Raw genomic sequence first — 27,317 nt, 5'->3', positions numbered from 1 at the left:
AATTATACAATGGTAACCTGTCATTTACAGTAACACGCACATTCTTTCTCTGTGTCCTAAAACAGCTGTGAGACATGTTTGTCACACTTTGGAGTACAATGGATTTCATGTCAATTAAAACTGTCTGGTTAGCAGAATGCAGTAAAGCATAAACAAAAAGTGTTTTGGTGCAGAATAATTCAAACTTAATTTAAAAAAGAATATCATATTCATACTGGATGCCAAACTCCATGGTTTAGGCTCACCTGACTGAAAATAAAATAAACTTCTTTTAAGTCATGCGATGTCATTGATGACGTTAGAAACCACTGGAACAATGAAGTTGAAACTTCATGTGCATGTTCCCAACAATGCTGACTAACATGTTCCATTTTAGGCATTTTTCAAATTTTTCATTCCTTTGTTCTTTGTGCTGACCATGCACTTGAATTCTTTCAAAATGCATTTTCTTGTTAAGACGGGACTAACGGGATCGGGTGGTCAGGCCTGCTGACTTGGTTGATGCATGTCATCATATCTCAATTGTGTGGATCGATGCTCATGATGCCAGTCTGAGGATTGTGTGGTCTAGGCTCGATTATTTACAGACAGTCGTCATAATAGCTGGAATATTTATGAGTGTAGTATTTAACAACAAACAAAAAGCATTTCCTTGTTCTGTAAGCATCATCTACTCAAGAACCAATGAAGGTGGTACCTGAAATGATACCTGAATTTGTTGAAATTTGTTGAGTTCAATTATTTCATATTGCCTCCATGACAGCCACATTGCAAAACCTATTGAGGGGCATAACTAAGCAAATTTTGTTCAAAATGTACTGAAAATTGGTGTTTGAGACTCAACACAAGTGTTTGTCTTTTGACCATTCTTTCAAATTCACTCAAACACATTTTTGGCTCTATAAGCATTAACAGGAACTGTATTTTCTTCTTTTGATGGGCATCTTATTTTGTTCAAATCTATAGAATTTTGCAGAAAATACTTGACTGCTGACAGCAACATTTGTTAAGTGTTTTTCTTTGTTGACATTTATAACTACAGACTATTTATCCAGCTCTGTTTTTCATGATGTTTGAATCTAAGTTTTAATACTTAATCACCGTCAGCCATATTGAAAATATTTTCACCTTTGGATCAATTCCCTCACATTGTCTCATAAATGTACTTCCTTACATTGTAAACTTCATTTACTCAGAAACCAATGAAGCTGAAACTTCACATGCTTGTTCCCAACACTGATGACTCCTTAATTCTTTAAAGACGTTTGAATCTGATTTTCAGTGTGCACCATCATGACTCATATTTAAAATAGCTATTTTGAGATATTACTGCAATTTGGTACATATGTAGTTAGTACATATAAATTCCTTTTTTTACAATACTTTGCATTTTGACGTTTGCACTTTGATCATACTGAAAGCAAAACCTTCTTATGACCATTACTCAGCCATTTTCTATCAAAATGTAATTAAATTTGTGTGTATATGTGTGTTTGATAGTGGGGTTCAACAAATATGTTCTGTTTTGGTGATATTTTAAATATTGACCTTCAATGTATATTTGACCCATGCAGTTTGAATATGCTGCTAAATTGAGACTGAGGAATGGTTCTCCTTATGATGGCATCATATTTTGTTCTAATCATTAGGACTTTACTGCCTTTGTGAAACAGTTGTAATATGCTGCTATGGCACTATTTTGTTTAAATATAGCATAGTGATATAAATACAGTTTTTTGGCTGTTTTTGTCAACTTATATGTTTATCGCATTATGTGACGTGGCAAAGGTAATGTTTCCTTGAATGATGCGCCCATGAGTGTTTCTTTGACAGGTCAGGAGATATGTTAAGCGTGTTATTTGACAGGGAAAGCCAAATGCATTATTTACTAACTGTTCAAAGTCTGAAAACTAGTGTTTCATTGTGGCAAACTGAAAGTATTTCCAACTGTAAGTATTATGGGAAAATTATTTTACTGTAAATTGTATTTGACAAACACAGAGTTTGCCGCCGTCTTGATGCCTGGCATCAAATTTTTTTGTAATCCATTAAATGCAAGATTTTTGTACAAATCAGGCTCATTGCAACACACAATGGACACTTGTTTTGTAATTTCAATTTGTTCTGAGGAGGATACAGTGAATAGATTTGTTTCAGACATGGTTATGGATGTTAAGTAGTAGATAAAATATATGGTTGAAAAACAGATTTCATTTAATTCAGAATTTTCACACTTTGTTAATTTATTTACATAGATTTACATGATATTAACTTCTTATGTAGGTGTATGAAGATTGCTCTAGTTCACGACATGGCTGAGTGTATTGTGGGTGATATTACACCACAGGATGGCATCAGCAAGGAGAACAAACATCAGAAGGAGAAGGTAAGCTACAACATACAAATGACAGTTTGGGGGGGACTTTTCAGGGGGCATTATACAGCGGAGATGAAGAGATATACCATAAACGTGTTCGCAGACAGGAGAAGAAGGGGAATACAGTGAATATGGATGTCACGAACACGGATCGAGCAAACAAATGGATACAACGAACTGTTACAAAATCCCCAATTTATCTCCTCTATATTATCATATGAAATGTACATATATAATGAACTCTCAACAGTGAACTAACATATATGGCGAACTGATATCTGATCCCTGACAAGCCAAAATGCCACTAATTAGTAATGTGTATACGGAACTGAGAAATCTCACTCAGTATCAAGTGTCACTGACAATTGGCTATATGCAATCAGCACCATATCAACACAATCAGCGATGACAATTCAACCTCGTTAAACTTGCTTTATTTTAATCTTACCTGTAATTGGACCAATCTTGTCTGTAAAACAAATTTCACAAGATTATGTCAAAGTGTTAGTTCACTTGCACTTGCACACTTGTAACACTGTGTGGATCAACCGTTTTAAGCAGAGGCAGGGATCGTAGCCAAATCTGCGCATGACGATTGCGCAGCAGTTGACACAAACATTGTCAACAATTGATTGACCTCTCAAATTCCAGGTTTTCTTGAAACACATGAGCCAGAAAACGTTTTCAATGCTGATGAACCTGGCCTTTTCTATAAACTGACACCCTAGAGAACTCTTCATCTTAATTCTGAGAAATGTAGTGGGGGAAAAAATCTAAGGACAGAATACCTCTGTTAGTAGCAGCAAATATGACGGGCACATACAAACCGAAATTGCTTGTTGTTGGTAAATCTCAGAAACCTTGTTGTTTTAAGAATGTTAGAAGTATGCCAGTCATCTCCCATGCCAACACAAAAGCTTGGATGACGGGTGAAATATTCACTGATTGGATTCCATATCTATATGAGAGCATGGCCAAACACAAGCGTAAGATTGTTTTGTTTGTTGACAACTGCATACTGTGTCGAATATCATGAACATTAACTTGTTATTGCCACCCAACACAACATCAAAGATCCCACTGAAGGACCAGGGGGTTATCGCCAATCTCAAACAACATTAAAAACGTCAGACAACATTCCCTTATCAGACTTGAGGGATATTTGGACTGAGTTGAAGAAGGTGTCAGACATTCCAACTGAAGAGACTCTCCAAGAGCAGATAGACGCAGTTCAGTCAAGCAGATTCCGATGATGAAAACACGCAAGACGGGATCGACTGTGTGGAACCAGCAACACACTATTTTACGATGCCAGTAAGGCTCTTGAAACACTAAAGATTTTCCTGAGTGCACAAAAGTCAACTGAGATGAAATCATTTGAAACTTTGGCTGAACTCAACGAGGCAATTTCACAAATGAAACACACCAACTACACGTCTTCCCATATGTAAGTGAAATGCTTTACATATATGATGAACAATGTTCTATAAATGTTATGTATTTGATGGTATTAAAGGAATATTATGAAATGTTATTAATTGAATGCTATGAAGTGATCACTGCTAATACAAATCAGTGCTGCAATAACATATTTTGTGTTTTATTTTATCCAAGATGGCAGACGTTTCTGAGCAAAACTGTATATGACAAACAATGTACATAATGAACTGATTTCTCCAGTCCCTTGTAGTTCATTATATCCATGTTCTACTGTTCTCCAAAAAGGTGTCACATGGAGAATTTGGGTAAGAACTGGTCCATAGCAACCTTTGTCATACAGAGGCTCAGTGACTTGGTTGATGGTGAATAGTTGTTCATTATGAAGATCAATTAATGGATTGTCTTGTCCAGACTATTTCCATCATTAAGTTGGAATATTGCCCAGTTTCTTCTCATGCATCTCATACAGCAAATACTTCAGAACATCCCGGAGCTGCTGACAAGAAGCATTCTGTTGCAGCCCATCACAGGTCTACAGTTCTTCAACAGAAGACTACACTCCATCTATGAAGAGATCCTCCGGACTACAAATGATATTTTCCAGAATTCTACCATCAGCCTGGCCTCGACGATACAGAAACATTCAGCCATTGGCCCAATTATCAAGTTCAGCGAGATCCTCGCTCCGTTCGTGCCCCAGGCTGGAAAGACAGATCAGCATGTCCCAAGGCTAACATGACTTATATCAAGATCAGCATATTTCTCCAAATCCTGTTGACCTTGCTTTTCTGACGGACATTGTTTGCAGACGACTGGTTTTCAACACAACGCCAACCTCAAAGCCAGTAGGGGGCGTATGATTCTCTACGCTGAAAATTCATAGTCTATCACGGACTATGGCTGGCTGCTCAAAGTTGTAAAAAGAGGCTACAAGCTCCATTTACTTCAACGTCCATCCCGCAGAGCACCTTTTTTCCTTTTTTTAGTGATCGTGAAAATAATATATGACATTCAACAATCAAATAACAACAACTACATGTATGACTTTTTATGAGTCAAATATGCCATTCCCGAGGTATGTAATCATTCCCTTACAACTAAGGATCGTTAGGCATCACTAGTGGTTATCTGATCGTGGTTGCTTTAGATAAGGCTTAAAATAATAAAACAATTTGTTATTAGGCAATGACTTGAAAAAAAGTGCAGGCAGGCAGTGTTTTGTTTCTTTTGCTTGTTCAAACTAGTATGTAACCAAATAAACAGTTGTGTACCATCAACCTGGGAAAGGGCCTCCCTACTTAAACAAGCATATAAACTCTTTTTGCCGCCATAAACATAACCCTGGAGACCTTCGATTTACATTGTAATTGCATTTCAGACAGCCATGAAACACATATGCAGTCTGGTGGAAGAGAGTGTTGGGCAAGAGATCTACAGTCTGTGGCAGGTATTTTACAAGCCGGTGGGAGTGCATGCCATTCATGTCACCAATCATTACAATGGGAACAGTGGGGTAGCCAAGTGTGGCGAGTGGTGTGTAATCACACTCATTTATGTTGTTTTAAAATTGAATGCAAGGACATAATATTTCTTTATCAGAATGTTAAAATATTAAAATACATCAACAAAGAATGTCATTCTCTCCAATATAAATGTTTAACTTATCCTATCCCACACGATACAGTTCATCCTTCTTCAATCCTGGTCTGGAATCGATCCTAAAACAAGTTTCCAGCTTCATGAAAACACCAAACCCAACACCTTAAGCAATGGATTAAAACACTACCTGAATCCTGTGCAACCTGATCACATGGTGTCCCCAGCATACTCATTCTCTTTCTAATCACCTTGGTGTAGAGACAAGTTTGATTTGAAGAGAATTATATTTTTGTTTTTAGTCTGTCTCAACAAAGTCAGCTGCAAAGGTTATTATGGATAAGCAAGTATGTCCTACATGAGACAATGGTAAACTCACATTTTCTGCATATGACGTTCACTTGTTAGAAAATCACCAAGGGCTCGACATGGTTCTACCAATTGCCCTAAATACCCCTCTCGTAGGGATTGACATCGACAGGGATCGCCTGATCGACATGATTCCACCAATCAACATTGATACCCTCTCATGGGGATCAACCTATTGACAGGGTTCTACCATTTGACATCCATATTAGGGATCGATATCAACTTGGATTTAACATTCGACATCGATTCCCCTCTCCTAAAGATCGGCATCGACATGGATCGACTGATCAACCCCACAGACCTCGCAGAAAACGATTTACCCAAGGAGTCAACATTTTTTCAAGGAGGCAAATAGTTACATTTGCATTTGGAATGTGATATTTGGTTTCACAAAGTAATAAAACACTAGTATAAGTTGAGACAAAATTAATTTGTCAAAAGTCATCGGACTGCAGTTATATAAAAAAAACCAAAGAAATGTCAAGGTGAAGCATTTCTGCAAAGTAGCCAACTGGTAAAGGCATTCCTCAAGCCAATGTTTACGTTCTTATCAGCATCGTCAGCGGTCTTCTTTGCAGGATTGTAATTATTAGGATTATTATTATCTTCATCAAGTTGCTGCAATGTTGTCTTCTGTACCTTTGTGAAGATCAAAAATTCCCTTGGCTCCAATAAATTTGCTGCTGTTTTTTCCTGAAGACAACCTATACGCATATGTGGTAACTAACCTCTTTGCACCACTGAAACATGCACAGAAAATAGTGGACAAGTGCTTCCTTATATCCGTGTTTAGATACATGCACATTAACGGTAACTAGGAAGCGAAAAGTTACCATTCGCTAGCATAATACATGTATACATTTTAGCAAGATTTGTGTGATCTCAAATGTGCTTTGTTCTTAACTTAATTTAGGGTGGTCAGGTAGCCTCGTGGTTAAAGCGTTTGCTCGTCACTCCGAAGACCTGGGTTCGATTCCCAACATGGGTACAATGTGTGAAGCCCATTTGTGGTGTCCACCGCCGTGATATTGCTGGAATATTGCAGTTTTAAACAAAGCGCTGATAGGCGACTGACACAAATATATCTTTTGGAAAATACAAAATTGATTTCTCCATGGTGACCAAATTTGCCACTGCCCTATGAACCTGGGTGTGTTTTACTGATTTAGAAACTTGTCTTCCGGATTTCATTCAAACGCAGCTCCGAGGAGACGTCTTTTCTCCTTTTCCCAATATTACTATGATGACAGACTCACACAATATTTACGCTGACATAGTCCCAGTACTTGGAATCCGTATATGTGATGTCTGTTTCTGTAAATCCTTCTAAGTCGTCATATGCTTGTCATAAGAGGTGGTGATGAGTGTGATCGGGTGGTCAGGTTGCGTTTTATTAGTTCCGTTTTGATTAAGAATACGCCTAAGGCCTTGAAGTTTTCTAGTTTATTTTGTGGGTTTAGTATTGCTTCTAGAGTGAGAGCCTTGTTTAGATTGAGGGTGGTTTGTAATGCAGTTCGATGTGTTAGGTAGTGTGTGCAGTGGATGAGTGCGTGTTCTGGGGTTTCTAGTTGTTTGCAGTGTGGGCAGTTACCAGTAGTGTGTTTTTTAATTTTTTTAGGTTGTTATTTAGGTTGGTGTGTCCTGTTTGGAGTTTAGTGATTACTCTGTCAATTTTTTTTGATGGATGGAGAATTTTTGGTTTGGTTAGTGGTTTGCTGAGCACTTTATTTGATTTGTCTATTTGAGTTTAGATATAGGTTATGCCATTTTTTTGTTATTTTTTGCTTGTTTACACTTTTAATTTCTGATTTTGAGATGGGTAAGTTTAAGCTTATATCTGGGATTTTGAGGGACAGTTTAGCTGCTTTATCGGCGTTTTCATTACCGTATATTCCTACGTGGGCGGGTATCCACAACAAGGTTATTTGTTTGCCTGCCTTAGGTCGTTGGAGCTTTTAAGTATTTGATTTATTAATTTAGGTCGGTTTTTGGTATTTTTGTTTTGGAGGGCTTGTAGTCCACTTAGGGAGTCGGTAAGTATTAGGATTTTTTTGTGGTTTTTGGATTCTTTATTATGAAGGGCTGAGGCCATGCCCATTAGGATTGTGTGGTTTTAGTTGGTTGTGTGGTATGGACTCCAAAACCTGTGTGTTTGGAGGTCGGATCTGAGGATCCGCCTGTGTAAATGTGACACCAATTTGGCCAATTTTCGTGTATGTATGATAGTGTGGTAGTTTTAGCTATGTTTGGGTTTGTTTGTTTATTTATTTTGCTAGCTAGTGTTGTGTCTATTTTGGGTATTTCAAGTTTAGGGGTGAAGATATTTGGTTGTTTGCAGTTTTGTTTAAGATTTTTAATTTGGTGTTCATTTAGGTAGTTTGTTATTCTTTGGGATATTGGGGTAAGTAAGGGGTGTTTACGAGCTAGAGCTTGGTTTTTGGGTCTGATGTTTTGGTTTATTAAGTTTTGGATGAGAGGGTTTGATTGGGTTGCGGCCCAAAAATTTAAGCTTAGCTGTTCCCTGCGTAGACTTAGTGACATTTCTCCTGTTAAGGCCTGAAGTGAGGTGTAGGAGGTGCCATGTTGGGTGCGTGTAATTAGTTTGAGAGCCTGATGTTGTATTGAGTCAAGTTTTTTAGATAGAGAGTTGTTTAGGGTGTTGTATATGGCGCAGGCATAGTCTAGTTTCTATCTAATTAGTGATATGTAGAGAGAGAGGAGGGTATCTTTGGAGGCTCCCCAGTTAGAACCAGTTAGGCATCTTAGAGTGTTTAGGTCTTTACTGCATTTAGTTGTTAGGTTTTGGATGTGTGCATCCCAGGTGAGATGTTCATCGAAAATAAGTCCTAAGAATTTGGTTTGTTTTTGAAATTTGATTGTTTGATTGTTTAGCTGGAGGAAAAGGGGGTCGGGTTTCATGTTTTTATGTTTGAATACTATTCCAGTTGTTTTTTCTGAGTTAAGGGAGAAGCCCCATTTGTCAGCCCATTATTGTATTTTAATAAGAGATTTTTGGAGTAAATTTTGGGCCATTTTCATGCTTTTGGTGCGGATCCAGATGACTCCATCATCCGCGAATTTTGATGTGTTTACTTTAGGGGATAGGCCCTCGAATAGATCGTTTATCATTATATTGAAGAGGGTGGGACTTAGGATACTGCCCTGTGGAGTGCCATTTTCTAGGGGACATTGGTCCGATATAGTTTGGTCTATACCCACGGTTATTTTATGATTGTTTAGGAAGTCCTGGATGTAGTTTATTATCTGACCTTTGAGTCCTATTTTTTTAAGTTTTTGTATTAGCCCATCGTGCCATACCATGTTGAAAGCTTTAGAGAAGTCTAAGAAGATGCCTGTGGTATATTGTTTATTTAGTTGTCCTGTCTTAATATCTTGTTCTAGTCGGGCGAGGTTATCTAGGGTTGAGCAGCCAGGAGTGAAACCGCTTTGATCTGGGTTTATGATGTTATTTTGGGTTAAGTAATGTTGTAATCTATTTTTAGCCATTGATTCCATTACTTTACATAAGTTTGAAGTTAGGGATATTGGTCTATATGAGTTAGCTTGATTAGCTGGTTTATTAGGTTTAGGGATTGGAATGACTAGAGTCTGTTTCCAGGGAGTAGGAACCTGTCCGTTTAGGTAGATGAGATTGTATAGTTTGACTAGTGCCTGGAGTAGTTTTAGGGGGAGTTTTTTAATTATTTGGTAAGAAGTTAGGTCTAATCCTGGGGCTGTGCCCTTTTTCCTGTTTTGGATTACGTAGAGGAGCTCCTCCATTGTGTAGGGTTGATTTATTTCTAGATTGTTATTGTTTGGTTCTTTTGTGGGTTTGTTTTCTGTTTTAAGTTTATCTTGGAATTTTTGACTGAAGTTGGTGTTACTGCTAACGGCCGAAAAGTGGTTGGCGAGATTATTTGCTTTTTGGGCGGGGTTGGTTGAGTTGTCAATGTTAGGGGTTTTGTTATGTCGTTTTAAGCCTCTAATAACGTGCATTTTGCACCAGACCATTCTGGCATCTGTACGGTTATTTATACCTTCGCAGAATTTTTTCCAGTCTCTACTTTTGGCTATTTGGACTAGTTTTTGAACCTGGTGGTTTAGTTCGTGGGCTATGTTTAAATATTTGTAGTCGCGTTTTGCTTTATTGAAGGCTGATTTACGTTTTCGTCTAGTCTGTTCTATTTCCTCATTCCACCATGGTACCGTCGGTTTGCCTGTCTTAGATGTTTTGAAGGGGATGGAAGTTTTGGCTGCTTTTATTATATATAGTCTGTTAGGTTTTTACAATAGGTTTCTGGATCATTATTTTCTATTTCGTTTAAGTTAGCTTCGTTGCAGATATTTTGGAATTGGTCCCAGTTAGCTTTATTGTAATGGAATTTTGGTTCTTGGTTTTCTGTTTGGATTGGTACGTTTGTATTTCCTATGGTTATGTTTATGGGGAAGTGGTCACTACCTAGCGGGACGTCGTGCACTTCCCATTGAGTACTTTGGGCTAGATCTGCGGTGCATATGGTTAGGTCGATAGCCGACATTTTTTGGTTTATCTTATCGTACCTCGTTGGTTGGTTGCTATTAAGGAGGACTAGGTCGTTTGTTTCTATCCATTCGGAGATTAATTTGCCATGATTATCTATTTATTATCTATGCTCCATGTAGGATGGTGAGCGTTAAAGTCTCCTAGGAATATAGTAGATTAATCGCTTATTTGGAGTAGTTTGTTTTGATCCTCAGGTTGGACTTTTTGTTCCGCCCAGTGGTAAATATTTATGATGTTTATGTTTCGGTTATTTAGTGTGATTTTAATGCCGTTGGCTTCTAGGTTTGGCGTGTCTATTTTTATTTCTTCGTAATTCATATCTTCCCTGATAAATATCATTAGTCCTCCTGGAATTGACATAATACTTCCCTTTAAATACGGTACCCTATGTGAAGCTACATCTATTAGTTCTGAAGGTTATTTAATCCAATTCAAAAGGAAATGACCGCCATGTTGTGACACCAATATGCTGTGTGTATTCAGTTTGGCAGGTGAGTTTAACAGTCTTGCCTCTAATTGGATTATTTGTAATTAAGAACATGAGATTGGCTTGTGGTTCACGCATGTAGTGCATTTCACAGATCAAAGGATATTTAGTGTGACATGTTAACTCAATCAACAATCATATCACAATCATGTCACGGTTGTTTATTAGGACTCTATTCAGCAATAAACTGTAGATTATGCAATGAGAACCATTACATACAAATGAAAAGTGAACGATACAATCATGTTGTGTGTAAAACTTGAGTTTGATAAAAATGTACGTAAATATCTGAAGTCATACATTACCTCATGCTGTAACCGATAAGCACTATATTGATGGCGTAATAGCAAGGTAACAGTCTATCTGAGACTTGGGCTCATTTTAGGGGATAAAGAAAACATTTTGTTTGTTACGGGCATAAATTCAAGGACTGCAAATTGTTTATACACCAGTGTTTATAAAGAAGAAATGAATTCTACAGTGATACCAAGTCTCCATTATTCATATATGCGATAGCAGTAGTATAGGTAATAGGGGTTCTGGACCACTTCCACTGGAGCCGGATTTATTACCTATACTGCTACTACAGATGGCATTTTTTATGCCAAAATGACTATGCGATTCAACGATAGTCATGAGTTGTATTAAACGTAACATCAATATTAATTAATAATGAATAAAATTTACTATAGTCCACGAGGATATTGGAAAGGTATAGGAGCAATAAAAAAATTAGCCACCGCGGCTAAGGTATCTAAAGATGTGGCCAAGGATTGGTTAAAGAAACAAGCGTTGTGGCAAATATATTTACCCGCACCGCGTTATATACCGAGGAAGAAGTTTGATATTTTTACAACGAATGAAGTTCATCAGGCTGACCTCTTGTTTCTTCCCCACGATAAGGTAAAACGCAAAACGTATAAATACGCTTTAACAGTAGTGGATGTGGCTAGTCGATACAAAGAGGCTGAGCCATTAACCTCGAAAGATTCAACAGAAGTAGCTAATGCACTGAACCGCATATATAAACGCGGACCACAAAAATGGCCTAAGCTATTTCAAGTAGATCCCGGTCGCAAGTTTATGGGATCGATAACTAAACTGTTAACAAAGCACAATGTCGAAATCGTCCGTGGTGAAAGAGAGGCCCACCGCAGTCAAGCTATCGTCGAAAGATTTAACAGGACATTAGTGGAACGTTTGTTTGGCTATCAGTATGGGATAGAAATTAAATCTGAGCGATTGAGATCAACCGAATGGGTGACACGATTATCAGCCGTTGTATCAGCGCTGAATAATGAAGTGATGAGATTAATAGGGAAGAAACCATCTGATGCTATTAAAATGAAATCCGTGACTTCCGAATCTTCAGGACCGAGGAGAGGCAAAGAACGAAAACTTCCGGATAGAGTAAGGGTAAGAAATTTATACCAGGCCGGTGAACTCGAAGGAGGCCTACGTCGCGCAACCGATCCCATATGGTCCCTTAAGACGTATAACATTAGTCGATTGGTTACGAAAGAAGGAGAGCCTATTCTTTATTATCTTCAAGATGGACTGGGTAGGGCATTTGTACGAGAAGAGTTGTTCATAGTTCCTGACGGTACGGTATTACCACCATAACCATAAGCATAGGTAGTTACACCATCATTATCAATCCATCTCTTTGTATCTAAGGGGGATAATGATGTCTTGTTCATTCTTAATCCATATATCCTATGATTGTAACTTCTTAAAGAGTTCATCTCGTGTTTGAACGATCTACCATTGAATAATGATTCTTTATACTGTTCGTGTTTGATATGCTTTTTTACAACATACTTCTTAACGCCCTTGGCTTTTCTTATCTCTCCATTATCGGACTTTTTTATAGAATACATCTTAGGTCTTAATCCTACATACTCCGCTATAGGGGTCCCAGCACATTCATCCTTCATCTTACCTAATACCTTTTTATTTACTACGCTGTGCAGTGGATTATCTTTAGGGTAATCGCTCGTGTCGTACATATCTATTTTTTCTGCCATATCTTTATACACATCCTCGATTTGTATTTCCATCAACAAAGAATCTGTGTCGGTATATAACACCTCGCATCTATATCCGTATTGCTTCTTAAGTTCGTTGTAATGAAAGTCATACATTAAGTGTTTTGACAAGTCGAGAATACTCATACCGATGTACACTGGTCTGTTGAATTTTGTATTACTCTTCTCCATATGCAACGCGGCTAAGTCGTTATCGAATATCTTGCTTCTGTTAAAAGCCGGACTGGCTATAAGTTTCCTGAGTCTTTCTTCCTCATTAGATCTGACTAGTTTAACATCAACACGCTTCCTTAGATTCTCCATAGTTTTACCAAATACTGAGTTATTCATGAGCTTATACAGATTCTTTTCGAAATCGCTGGTAGCTATCTTTCATAAATCTGTGTTCAGCCTTATATAGGGCTCCATCCAAGGACTTTGATCAAACTTAAGAACTTTGTGTATTTTCTTAAGTTTCTTAAGTTGGTCTTTATGTAACGAACTTGGATATTCCAAGTCAACTTCTACTATGTACCCTTTATTCGCATCATTATTATGGATATTATGGATATCATTCACTTCGATATTATCGACCAACTCAAAACCACCCGTGGGTAAAGGTTGACTCATAGCCCATCCGTACAAATTGTTAGCGTCGAGATATAATATTTGCGTGTCAGGTTTACTCGGATCGTATCCTTCCACTAATTTATTATTAGCCTTAGAATACCTTTTCGCTGCCATCGATATACCACCTCTTAATCCTTTCTCAATAAACAAGTGCATATCCTAATCTGTGAGTAGTTTTAGTTCTACGCCGGTCTTCTTCAACAATGCATCCCACGATAGTCCAGGACTGGAATAGTACCATGCCGGGTCCAAGCCGTATTGTTTTAAACATGTCTTTCTAAATATCTCAAATATATCGGCGAGTAACAGTACATCGGTTTTCAAGTACAGATCGTGATAATCACCTAAATTCTTACAACGTAATTTATCCCAGACCGTCAGAGCGTGTTCATAATCGGCATCTGTTATTTTAGATTCTGTTAAGTTACTATAGAATGATTCGAGGGGTGGTAATTCAGTTTCTTCGAATCTAGACCAATCATCCATATATTCATAAGGATATACACCTTTTCTCAGCAACAAATGACGAGTTGTCTTATCGGTATATTGATTTGTTAGCGCAAAGTCATCGGGATTGTTTGCATTAGCTAAATTGTCCAGGGAAGATAACAGAAACTGTACGGAGTCTGTGAATCTAAGCCCATTACTTTGCTTTATTCTAGATTTCCCATCCTTGTCCCTATAATGTATAGGTTTAGTCAACGAGAACGATATGTATTTTTCCATATTGTTAGGAATGCACGTTAAACCGCCGTCGGTCTTTGAGATAGCTTGCATAATGAAATGTGAATCGTATCCCCGAAGGTTATGAAACACAACGGGGATGGGTATTGTTTGAGAATTCATTTTGAGTTTCAAGTTACACTTGTTATGAGCGTCTCCCTGATAATTACCCGTGACGTGGCAATGATCTCTTACGGAATCCCCATCCAGGCATTTATCACAAACGTGACAACTCTTTGACTTCTTATGGCCCTCCAATCATCCCTCGTCATACGTATGGGTTTCTTACACGATAATTTTTCCCTGATTATTCTCTCTTCGTTTTGTAGATATTCTAGGAACTTTCCCGCTGCATTGGGACCTCTGTAAATCACGGGCTGGTTTGTTTTCCCATCATACCTTACAACTACATATCCACAAGGAATATGTTCTTGAGTTTTGTACGTAAAACTACTATCAGTATTGCGTTCAGTATTTTCTATGGGCTTGATAAGCGCTTCGAAGTCGGCGTAAATTACGTACGGTACTGGCATTTGATTACAATAATGTTCAAATTTTAATATATTTTTTCCCTCTTTAGGCATATCGATCCTGATAGCGGTTTGTCCAACTCCTCTGCAGTCTCTTTATGTTATTCTAATAGATCTTGTCTGCTGTACCCATGTAGGCATCTTTCGCAGAAATATTTCTTTCCCTTATATTTAGTTTAATCGTATAATAGCCTGTTTAAACTCTTTATCCACGTATAATGATATTTTCCATCTTTTTCGATCAAAAATGAATTGATTCTGGGAATATGTTCCGGAGCGGAGCTTATCCTGTGTACAACAATTCCTTTAGAATGTCTGAAAACATTTATAGCTAAATTATTTTGCTTTTCCACCTTATCAATTTGTGATATTGGTGTAGGTTCGTCTATACCATCGAAGTTGAGTCCATCGTTTTGGGGATAGCTAGAAGGTCTATCCGGATGCTTGTCTACGGGGAACAATGCAGATCTTATCATCATTCTTAAACAGTCATCTGATTTATTTTTTACGTTAATTATGGCTTTTTTCTTCTTATAATACGGGGGTAAATCTATATAAGATCCACCTTTGAAAGGCATATAATTTGCTATATCTAAACATAAACTATCGATTACGAACCTCTATTAGTCCAGCGTTCTAAAGTTTCCTGTATCCTCTGAATTGATGTATCTAATGATGCGTTTATAGTATCGGATTCAGTTATAACTTCTTGATTGCTATGGAAATATGGTTCGGTATATTCGGTGCTATCGTCTGTGTTACTTTTACTCAATAACATTTTAATTGTCAGCTGGTATTTTATACTATGTAAATCATCTAACTCCTCGTTAATTTTACTCGATATGATGGGCTTAATATCGTTAACATCCATGTTGGAATTAATATCCATCTTCCAACCTCTTAGATATTTACAAACGCCGACGGATATGGGTACAAATATTAATTCTTGTTGTTTATCATCATCATTATCAATATCAACATTATTATCATCATCTTTATTATCTAGTAAAGCAATCAATTCAGCTCTTCTCATTCGAGAATAACCTCTCAGCCCACTGTTTCTCGCTCGAGCTTTGAGTTCTCTAACAGTCTGGGGGTTGTTGTATTCCAAACCTAGTAAGGTAATCAATTCAGCTTTTCTCATTCGAGAATATCCATGTAGACCACGTTGCTTTGCCATAGCTTTTAACTCTCTGACAAAAACCATTGTGGTTGAATGGTATATGCCAAATGAGTCAAATGTCTAATTGGTTGTTTTTCATATATTTAAATACGTATTCTCCCCAACCTATTCCTCTCATTGATGTAATCTCTCTTCCTAGCATAAATAATCTGGTTCCTGACCCTATCAGCACCGTGTTCCTTACATAAACAATAACGACCTTTGACCCCTATCCCGCATACAGAACACGTATAGTTTATGTTTCCGCGCCTGATGTAATAATGGTGTATGCCGCAGTAAATATCAACACAGGGTCGGTTACATAGAGTCTTCTTACCCATGAGTGTAAATTTGCAATTATTCATGGTTATACATCTATCATATCATTTGTCTAAATGCAAATCACATCTACACTGGTGAGATATTGATTAGGCTATTTATAGATTAGCTAACTAGGTCATGGTTTATGCATAGCCACAGCTGTGGTTATTTATGCGTAATTATATAGCTGAAAATCAATACAGCAGTCAATCCCATAATCACAAATGTGACCTCGCGGTTCTTTTGTTCCTCTGACGGTGTATAAAACTGACTCATTGTAGGTCACGGTATTGGGTCCAGTTTTTTCCCATAAACGAGGAAGTATTCGTGCATGGCAGATTCGACATCCTTAAACGTTTGAATTGAATGTCCTTCCTTAAGCAGTTTTTCATGAATAAAGTCTAATCTCTTCATTCTCCGCTGTGTATATTGTGACTGAGCTGCTTGGAGTTGTTCCATTGCTTCGTTATGTCATTTACGCTCCTCTTCAACTTCTTTAGCGTTTGATTCCCTCATACTAGAAAATAAATAATTACTCCCCGAAAAAGCTAGAGCATTAACAATAGCTCCACCGACCATCATCGCAATTGTTGCCATGGTTTATATGACTATAAGATATTCAAATGTTTAATTACTTCATTATGTCTTCCGGGTTAAGCCCTTGTTTGACGAGCATATCCTTCGTTGCCAGAGCCAATCCAATATCCAGAACCATCATACCGATGTCAAAACTATTAAAATCTAGCTTGGGAGGTGTGGCTTTAGTAATCATTTTAGCCATACGAGCATAGCCAATGGCCAAGCCGGTGACCACCGCTGAATGATATGTTGCGTTTACCAACATTTTACCGTCTGTAACTGGAGTAGTCATGCTTCTTATAGCATTATATGGGGGCTAACCTCTAATTGAACTTGTTGTATTGGGGGTGACGTTTTCTCTTCTCCGGTCTTATAAAAGAACCATACAGCCGCTATACCAGCAACTCCTACTAGTGTCCATGTTTTAATCGGATTAATATTTGAATTATTTATTAATTTCGCTTTGCGCGCCAGTCCTCCCTTCCTTCCTGCAGCTATTTTCAAATGATTCTTTGTCACTCTGGCTGGTTTTTGTGTTTGTGGTGCATTCACATGTTGTGTTTTCTCATTCACTGGTGGTGGTTCCTCATTCACTCGTTGTTCCGCAATCTGTTGTGGTTGTGCAGTTACTTCCTCGTTCACTTGTTGCGTTTTCACAATCTGTTGAGTCTCCATTTATATTATTAAGTGGGCACGTATGTTTAAATTGACAATACCTAGCCGTTATTAAAGCTGTGGTGAACGGAGCTAAAAACATTCCGTATCTATGATAAAACTCACAGCTCACTGCGCTTATAGCGTGTTCGATGAATGGGTCTTTCTCTAGAGATTCGCATAAATACATGCGATGCTCTGCCGGGATAGGAAGAAACGTACTAGCTACGACTGTGTATAGTTGTAACATAGCCGAACCTATCGTTTTTGTCATGGTAGCTCCCAGTCTAGACTCGTAACGCGCGTACAGTTTTTTAATCTCTTTGTCGGTCATGTTATCAATTTTTTCGATGGCATAATTTTCTCCCAAATATTGGGAACATTTTTCACCGGCTACCAAAGCGGCGAGTCTTTCTCTATGTTTATCTAAAGATTTATCTACATTTTGATCAGGCTCAGATTCTTTGAGCATTTGTTCGATGAGTTCGTCGCATTCCATAATGTAATACCTAAGGAGATATTTAAGTCTAACATAATATAATATGACATATCCAATACAACCCATAATAATGAACTGTTGCGAAAGAATGATGATTTCGAGCCACATTTTATGTCATATTAACCGCTAATGTTCAATTTGCCACATTTTGCTACATTTTGCTACATTTTGCTAAGCAATTGCATAAGCAGCTGGTTGATCGGTTTTTAATTCGAGTTTACAGTGCTTCGTTGCCGATAACAGTTCTCTGACTTTATCTCGTTCGAGCTTGGTATAAATGACATCATTTTCGCGTAAACATTCCTCGAAAGAATCTCGATCTTTGCAATGAAACAGTGCTACCCATTTGGTCTGCTCTCTGAGATCTTTCAGGACAGAGTTGTATTTTTGAGTAAGTACCCAAACGCTATGTTGAGTATGCCGACCGGAGAATGCTAAATACGAAAGCATATCTTTCTTTTTTGTGAGTTCTTTACTAGCGCAGCAGTCGTCGAGTTGATTCTCCTTTGTATTTTTCGTGACATACTCGGAGACAGTCTTGTAAACAATCGCCCGGATCGACTCTGTGTACCCCGGCGTCATTCATTACCCAATCTCTCGATAAGTATGTTTTATTAACGCTTATAGTCGGACACATAATAATAATATAATCGAAAACGTCTCGATAATGACTTTGTAAAATATCTAGAATAAAAGCTGTTTTTCCACAGCCCGTTTGCATATGATAGCGCAGTGCGGATCTTTTGGTAAAAGATTATTAATAGATTGCTTGCACGAATCTCCCATTCTGTATATTAAGTTGCGCATCCATAATCACGTACAAATATATGTTTAATTTACCAGCCGATTCCTGGAGCTTCGTTATCTGTATGGTGGCACCCTCGCTAGCATTTTCTACTCTCCTCCCACTGCCGTGTAGTTGGTCATCGTCCGTTGTTTGCATGTCGAGCCTTAGCACGTACTTCGTGGTGAGGTATTCACCCATCGATACACTCCCGAGAGACAGATCTTTCACGACCGCGTTAACTTCCGGAGAACGTTTTATAGAAGGAAGTTTTTTAATCTCATCCCACTGGTGATACGCTAGCATTCCTTGGCTATATAGTTGATTAGGAACGCCCTCGATAGTCAATTCTACTTATGTAATCTTGGGATTGTAGAACTTCTCGGTATTTCTTTTAAACACATCGGAGGGGTCCTCGAACAACATTAAAATACCCTTCAACGACCTCGTGGGGACGTTTAGATTGATATTCCACATCGTATCTTTTCTGTCCCTCGTGATCTTTCGGTGTCACAACACGCAATCGTACAAAATGGCTACACTTTCCGGTATAATGGTTACGAATTTGTCTGGCTAATTCGGGATCAGTTGTCATATCGTACTCGAGCGAGATATTGTCAATGGAATAGCTAGCATCTTCAGCAGCTCTGATTACTCTACCGAAGTCATTAAAAGTGATTTCGTATTCTAACCTATCGCCTAGGGATGCTTGATAAAAGGGCATGTGGGAATCTAGTAATTCTAAGTCTAGGGGAACATAGAATCGGTTACCTAATGCGTCGGCAACGGCCTTATCTTTTTCGTTGGTATCAACATCATTTTCAGCGCCCACGTCTCAATGTGTTCTTATTACAAATACCTTGGTACTGTAAGTTTTCCCGCTCTGTATCCGTTCTCCAGAGATCCATGTAACAATAGTATGCATCGCTATTGTTGATACTCAAAACCTCATTACCGCTAATTTTAATGGCGATTTTCTTAACGATAGCACAACCTATGTTCTGAACGGGCTCCCTGTTAACGTCGGCAGAAGTCAAATTAATTGTAAATGCTATTTGTACAGTTCCCGGAACTAACACATCGTGTGCGCCGAGATTAGCAAAGCGAACCAGAAGCGTTTGATTCTGATCGATGGTACTAGGGTTATTAGTTATAGTTACAGACTGACGAATTGCCTTGACCCCTTATGGATCTTGAAGTCTACGTTGTGGGTTTAACTTGCGTCCGTATTGCGAAGACATTGTTATATTGAAAACATGTACCCTATGTTTAATATAAAAATGACTGATTTTGATCTAGATACCTTTGATGACTTTGATAACCAGAATCCAATCGAAGATACTGATGAAACCAGCTTTATGAATTTTAACGATGAAATTTTGAACCCAACCGTAAATGATGAACTTGTGAAACCAGCCGTTGATGATTATTATGATAACTTTAAAGATACCCCTATTGGTCGTGACTATTCAAAGTTTACGATAGATAGTAAAGGAATATTGCGATTGCGTGGCGAACCGGATATTGATCTTATGCATTCTCGTACTCATAAGCCCCTAGCCTTGCCTACGATAGCCGGTAAACATGGTATCGGCACTTTTCGTGATGAATTAGGTTTTGTAGACTACTCACGACTTTCCCCGAAGACTACTAAGGTTCTTAGGACTGTGCAGGAAGAATTCAGTAACACAGATAATTTGGAGGCTTCCTCGATGGTGGCCTCGAACGGATCTTAGATACCTATTATGATAATTCCACGGCCAGTGTACCATTCTCGGAGTTTAGTATTAGGGAATTACGAGGTCTTGACAAGGCATTACGAACAATGCGGGGAGAACTGATAAATAATATAGCCAAGATATCCGAAATCGACAAGCATATAGCTCAAGAGAAAACAAAACTTGAACACGCGGACGATGAGTTCAGTAGACGCCGCGTAGCGGAAAGATTGCGTAACTTAGAAGACGAAAGATCGACCCGTCTCGATGAAGCTTCCAGTAATAGAAAGGCACTTCGTTCGCAAATCAGTCGAATTCGAAAAACTATCGATCAAGTCCTCAACGATGACACTACACTGGCCGATAAAATTAAAACATTGTTCAGAGAACAGGGAATAACAATTGCCAGTATTTTAACCGCGTTGGGATTTATCATATCGACTTTGACTCTCTCGTTAACCGGTGGCACAGGTGGTGGTACACCGCCCACACCCCCTAGTAATAGGGGTGGTATAAAAGAGTGGATAAAAAAGCATTAAAAAGCATTAGACTCAGCACTGGGAAAGCTCGCTGAGAAAGCAGCGGCCTCACTTCCCAGTATCATAGGGAGTGTTGTTTCCTAGCTATTGAATTTATTAGCTAAGACAACCACTTGGCTTAGTCAAAACTTGTGGGGGCTGATCGTAGCAATCGCAGGGCTGTTGTACGTATCCGCTAAGAACTATTTAACCAAATCATGAGTAAACCAGCCGCGACTCCACCTACTATAAGTGCTGTTTTTTCATCAATATGTTGTTGATTTTTAGCCGCAATATGCGGTGGTACTTGTGCGTCAGTAGATGTGTTTGTAGGAGCGTCAGTAGATATCTGTGGCTTGACTATTCCCGTTTCGCCCGTGATCGTTTGCGTTATTAATTTGACGTTAATATCTGAATTTATACCTGGTTTTTGTTGATCGGTAGCAATAACAATTTTACTATTATAGCCTATCACTTGACCGATCTTAAGTTCCATATTACTCGGAGATATGTATAGCCCCGGTGCATAAACGTAGTCCACTTTGGATTGAGCGTACTGTAATACATCTTGAAAACGTTTTATAGACGATGGTATGTCAACTGGTGAATTAATGGCATCCTCCACGTTTGCGACAAACTGTTTTTGTGCATCGAGCGCCGTCCCAGAATAATGGACGTTCGTGTTTGCGATTGTGCTCCGAGAATTGCCCATACATAAGTTCTTATCGATTCATTAACTCTTACAAATCCTGGGTTAGTAAAATTATTTTCCGTTTTATCATTAAGAAATTCATTCCAAGCGTTTGCGGTATCGTTCATTTGTATAAATTTTTGTAACAATATAAATTAAACCACTCTTAAAACTCATAATATCCCCTCTCCAATCGTTTCTATAAAGTTCCCAGCCTTTATAGTAATCACCGGTTTTTAGACGATGATCATATATTCTTGCGTAAAGTTTGCTGGTACTATACAACTTAACAAAATTAACTGGAAATTTATTAAGTACTTTATATACATAATCGCTTTCTTCTTTGACGGATATTTTTTCCTCTGTGTAAGGAACACCTAGACCATGGTTTGCTCGTTTACTCGTAGAAATATTTAATTCCTGACAAATACGCTCATACGCGGACCTATCATAATTATTATTTGTGGAATTCCACGCTCGATCCTGCGGTAATGGAGCACTAAGTTCTTTAAGTATACGTCTAATCTGATAGTACACGTGAAATGTTATAACAGACTTATATAGTTCAAATCCTGGAGCATAAAGAGATACGCCACATCCCGTTGTGGCACACCATACAGCAAAGTATAACTGATTCTGCCAAAATTGCATCGGATTGTGAAACCAATCGTGCACCATTTTATCGCTAGTTGCCGTGACCCTGTACTTTTCAAAGATATCGGGGAATTTAACGAAAAATTCAGCACCAGAGGCAGTTACTATAATCGATTGATTAGTAATGTAAGTCGATTTCATATTTAAGTTATGATATACTATCATTGTATATTTAATATGTATGTTACACTCCCGGGAATAACAAATGGCCAGTCTATTCAACTGCTTCGTACTATCGATAACTCGGATGGACAACTCGAAGTCGCTCTATGCGATGTAACGTATTACCCACAGTGGACCAATATAAATGCTGCGAGGGGTTATAATAATGAGACAGAAATAAATGGTAAAAAATACATTATACCTGATGGGTATTACAGCGTATGCTCACTCGATGAATTTTTTAAGCCTAATGGAATTAGTCTAACACAAAATGAGTTGAAGGGGTTACTGATTTTAAACGCTGGAAAAAAGGATGTAAAGCTTTACGAGAACTTAGCATACACACTTGAATGGAGAGGAGAAATAACAGTACTCAAGACATCAGATCAGGGACTCGATTTACCCGATTTAGTTCCCTATAAAGAAATGTGCATCCATCTTGATCAAATCAGTACGACGGATAATATTCAACAAGAAAGTCCTTCAACTCTAATCAGAAGTGTTCCAGTCAAAGATGAAAAATACAATAGCAGTAGAACGGAATCTTTCTCAACATTACAATATAAAAAATTAAAGCGGGGTATTATTTCAGACCTCAAAATTTCTGTATTAGATGTAAAACACCAACCTGTACAGGTTAAGGATACTTAAGTGTAACACTCCATATTATAAATAATGGTTGATTCCATATTTAAGTTATGATATAGTATCATTGTATATTTGATATGTATGTTACACTCCTGGGAATAACAAATAGTCAGTCTATTCAACTGCTTCGTACTATCGATAACTCGGATGGACAACTCGAAGTCGCTCTATGCGATGTAACGTATTACCCGAGGTGGACCAATATAAGTGCTGCAAAAGATAATAATAGGATAATGCTATTATATTCATTTGGTACTAGCAAATCCATTACTATACCTGATGGGTATTACAGCGTAAGCTCACTCAATGATGAAATTTTTAAGCCTAATGGAATTAGTCTTACACAAAATGAGGCGACTGGGACAGTGAAATTCGACAATGAAGAAACAAACATGCTTTTATTGGACCCATCAGCTACACTTGGATTTACAAGCTTAATTGGCACAATACACAAGTTACCAGATCAGGAGATTAAATTACCTGATTTAGTTCCCTATAAAGAGTTGTTCATCCATCTTGATCAAATAAGCACGATGGATAATATTCAACTAGAAAGTCCTTCAACTCTACTCAGAAGTGTTCCAGTGAAAGATGAAAAATACAATAGCGGTAGAACGGAATCTTTCTCAACATTACAATATAAAAAATTAAAGCGGGGTATTATTTCAGACCTTAAAATTTCTGTATTAGATGTAAAACACCAACCTGTACATATAGGATACTTAAGTGTAACACTCCATATTATAAATAATGGTTGATGCATCAGGCCCTGGAACGATAAGACAATGTAATACAATTGCGCTTTCCGATCTCAGAGACACAGAAGGATTCGGTAAACCCGGTAACAATGGTAAGTTATACTCTTTACATTTACACGATAATGTATACAAGCGGAAAGAAGTTACATTTCCGGAAAATCTAGGAGATTTAAGCGATGTCGATGTTAGTAGACTCCTTAAAAACACTTCGTACAATATTATTCTCAACGGTGAGAATAAATGGACTATGGTCGAAGCAAACATCGAGTGGCTACTGAATATCGTCATAACTCCACCTTATGTGATGATGGGTAAGGGACATAATTTAACTAAGATAATAAATAGTGGTATCGTACTCGCGGCTTATATCCCGTCAAAACGAAAAAGTGTGTTAGTCACTCCCTTGCCAGAAAAACCAGGTCATATGTTATATAGTCGTCCGGCAGTCAAAAATGTTAGTTTAAATTTGGTTGCTGAATTCGATGATATTAAAGTTAACTTGAGTGCAATACCTAATATTTCTACGCTTATTATTGAAGTCTTGTTCGGAGATGTACCGGTAGATGCCTTGGAAATATTACCAGGTCTATCAATTAAATGGCTCAAGAAACACAAGCGTCAACGTTGCAGTATTATTCATATCGGAGCATCGCCCGTTGCAACCCTCGAGGGGGTTCAAATTATTAAAAGTGGTAGTATTTCTCTTACTAAGATATTCTTGCCATATAATATACATTTGATAAGGTTGATGTATACTCTCAAAACATTTAAGCAAGACCAATTAAAGACTATTATATATTCGTAATATACACTATGAGTTTATATCCAGTGCTCGATGAAGTAATTGAAAAGATGGAAACTGTTGATGGATTTCGATTACATCAAATAAGCGACATAAAACATCGAATAGAGAAGGATAGGGAGTTGAGACTTGGATTGTATAAAAAGTATCGCAGAGCCGTGAATGCTCTAGACGGAGTTGACACCGCTCTTGTAGCAGCTGGCATGGGACTCGGTGTAGCTGGTGTCGGTTTACTATCAACTATAATCGCCGCGCCTATCGTGCTCGGCATGGAAATAGCCGCCGGAGTCTCGGGACTGGCAGGAATAGCGATAAAATTCATTTCTCATAGGTTACAAAAGAAAGCATTAAAACACGATAGTAACAGCATTGAGGATCATATTTCGACAGCAATGGTTGATTGTAAGATATCCGAAGATGAGTTTCGTTTAGTGTTGTCAGAACTCACCAAATACAACGAAATGAAGCAGGAGATTCGATCAAAATCTCATAAGACCAGTGGTATTAGCGAGGATGAGAAAAAAAAAATTCATAGAACAGGGGAGGCAACAAGCGCGTCAATTATTCCGTGCCAAAACCAAAGAACTGGTTGGAGATTAAAAATAGATTGCTTACTATCGTTTGATTACATTTAGACAAATGCTTACATAAATATATATAATAATGGAGATCAAAAAAGCTATTAAATGGAGAGAATTACCACAAGGTTTTTATTATATCAGTGATGTCAAACCAACCAAATACGGTTATCAATTGTTTCTTATCAATTTACAAGAAGAGTGTAGTTATATAGTCTGGTCTCCTAGTAAAATGAATGAAGAACTTAACTCTTTCAACACCGCAGGCCGGTTATCCGGCCAAGAAGCATCAAGTCCCCAGACACCGTAGGCCGGTTATCCGGCCAAGCCGTAGTCACGTCAAAACAGAATATATTGTTATGGACCTACCTGTGATATCATTCATTTATTAAATCTATCACATTTCACAATGTCTGTAATATGTATTCCATTTCAATTTATCATTTTTTATCGATAAATTAAAAAATTATTCACTATTTCCCGCGATGTTATTGAAAATAAAATTCTCGGACACACATTTCGACAACGGGTCCACATCGAACATGTCAAAGAGCAAAATAAAGACGTTTTAAACAAATCTTTAAATATATTATACAAAGTAATAAATGAAATCAACAAAAATATATCTAAAAGTAATCAAACTTACATCTAAGTTATTATTTCCATCTTTTCGTGAGATCGCGTGTAATGTAAGTCAAATGACATCTCGGCTTTCGTCTCCTCGAATTCTCGGCTCGGACACGATGTTTAATGCAAAAATATATGCATGAAAAATCTTTGTCACAGCTCGTAACCTAGCACGATACATTCACGAAGTTCCATATTTTTAATATATATCGTGATTTCCTGCTTAAAACGTTCAGAATAACACGATTTAACAAAAATCTTTCGCCAACTTGTGAAATTTATCAAACACGAGCTTGGTATCACAGCTGTAATTTGATTGGCTGCCTTAGGTCACGTGCTCAAAATAGACCAATCACGAAACTTGTTGCAGATTTCAGCAAGAAAGCGTCATTAGAAACCAATTTTAATCCAATGAAATCGCTTGTTATAACTACGAAAAAAAACAGGCAATGTTACGAGCATGTAGATGAAGGAATAAGCTTTCCAGCGATGTGTCACATGCCATTCTTCGACGAACGTGCTTTTCATACGAAGCCTCGAAAACGGGGGTATTTCTTCATGTTACTGAGCGGACAGCCGCTGTTATCGGGAAATGGGTGATGATATAGATACTTTTAACAATTGTTTTTAAAATGATTTTCAATCACATAAACAATGAAAATAAAACAGAAATAGGTAAGTGGATTTTATGAAATCTTATATTTGCCGAAAATAGTCAAGTTTTTGCTTCCTTGGTCCCTAATCTGGACGTTAACAATGTGTTAGCTTACATTTTTTATTTACAACAAACTTAAATAAGTTCTAAATGCATTATTTTAGATAATGTGAAAAACATAACTTTCATATTTATAAACCATAGGATCAGACCTTTCAAATGGTGTATAACATGTAGTAGCAAATATATTTTACAAGCAGATATTTTCTTTGATTAATGTTGGCTTCATCTATCACACAAGAGTCTCTGGGAACTCGGTGTCCCAGCAGTAAACACTTCTGGTTGACTGGTGTTGAAAGAGTTAATAAAAATGTTGAATATCGCTTTATCGATAAAAATAATGAAGAATATTTTTATTATCATTTAGGCTCATCTAAAGCAATGATTGGCCCCAGGTATTGGTGAGCTAGAGCCAATTTAACTTGATCTCATGACTATCGTTGAATCGCATAGTCATTTTGGCATAAAAAATGCCATCTGTAGTAGCAGTATAGGTAATAAATCCGGCTCCAGTGGAAGTGGTCCAGAACCCCTATTACCTATACTACTATAGCTGATTATTTGTTATGCCTAGAGCAAAAAATGCACTGGTTCGTATTGCTGAATTTTCTCAAACAAGAAATATGGGTCAAGTCTACTGACATTTCAGATGGAAGCAGTACGGAAACTTCACACTCCAGTCTATGATATTGCTGTTACTAGTTTTCTAGCAACTGCGAACATGA

General features: G+C 37.8%; 1 protein-coding gene across 3 annotated transcripts in view; it reads left to right on the top strand.

Annotated features, from left to right (window-relative positions):
* Window positions 1-27,317, top strand: part of LOC139478087 (5'-deoxynucleotidase HDDC2-like) — an 87,522-nt gene that overhangs the window by 22,525 nt on the left and 37,680 nt on the right. For 2 of the 3 annotated variants that reach the window (XM_071260420.1, XM_071260413.1), the window contains exons 3-4: window positions 2,284-2,386; window positions 5,196-5,264. In XM_071260420.1, coding sequence (XP_071116521.1) covers window positions 2,284-2,386; window positions 5,196-5,264 — 172 coding nt within the window. The remainder of the gene's footprint in view (window positions 1-2,283; window positions 2,387-5,195; window positions 5,265-27,317) is intronic. The other variant, XM_071260415.1, reaches the window with a different exon arrangement.

The sequence above is a fragment of the Haliotis cracherodii genome, unplaced genomic scaffold, assembly GCF_022045235.1.
Source record: "Haliotis cracherodii isolate W230 unplaced genomic scaffold, xgHalCrac1.p SCAF_1, whole genome shotgun sequence".
NCBI lineage: Eukaryota > Metazoa > Mollusca > Gastropoda > Lepetellida > Haliotidae > Haliotis > Haliotis cracherodii.
Note: the sequence above shows the minus strand (reverse complement) of the source record. Positions and strands in the feature narration are given on the sequence as shown.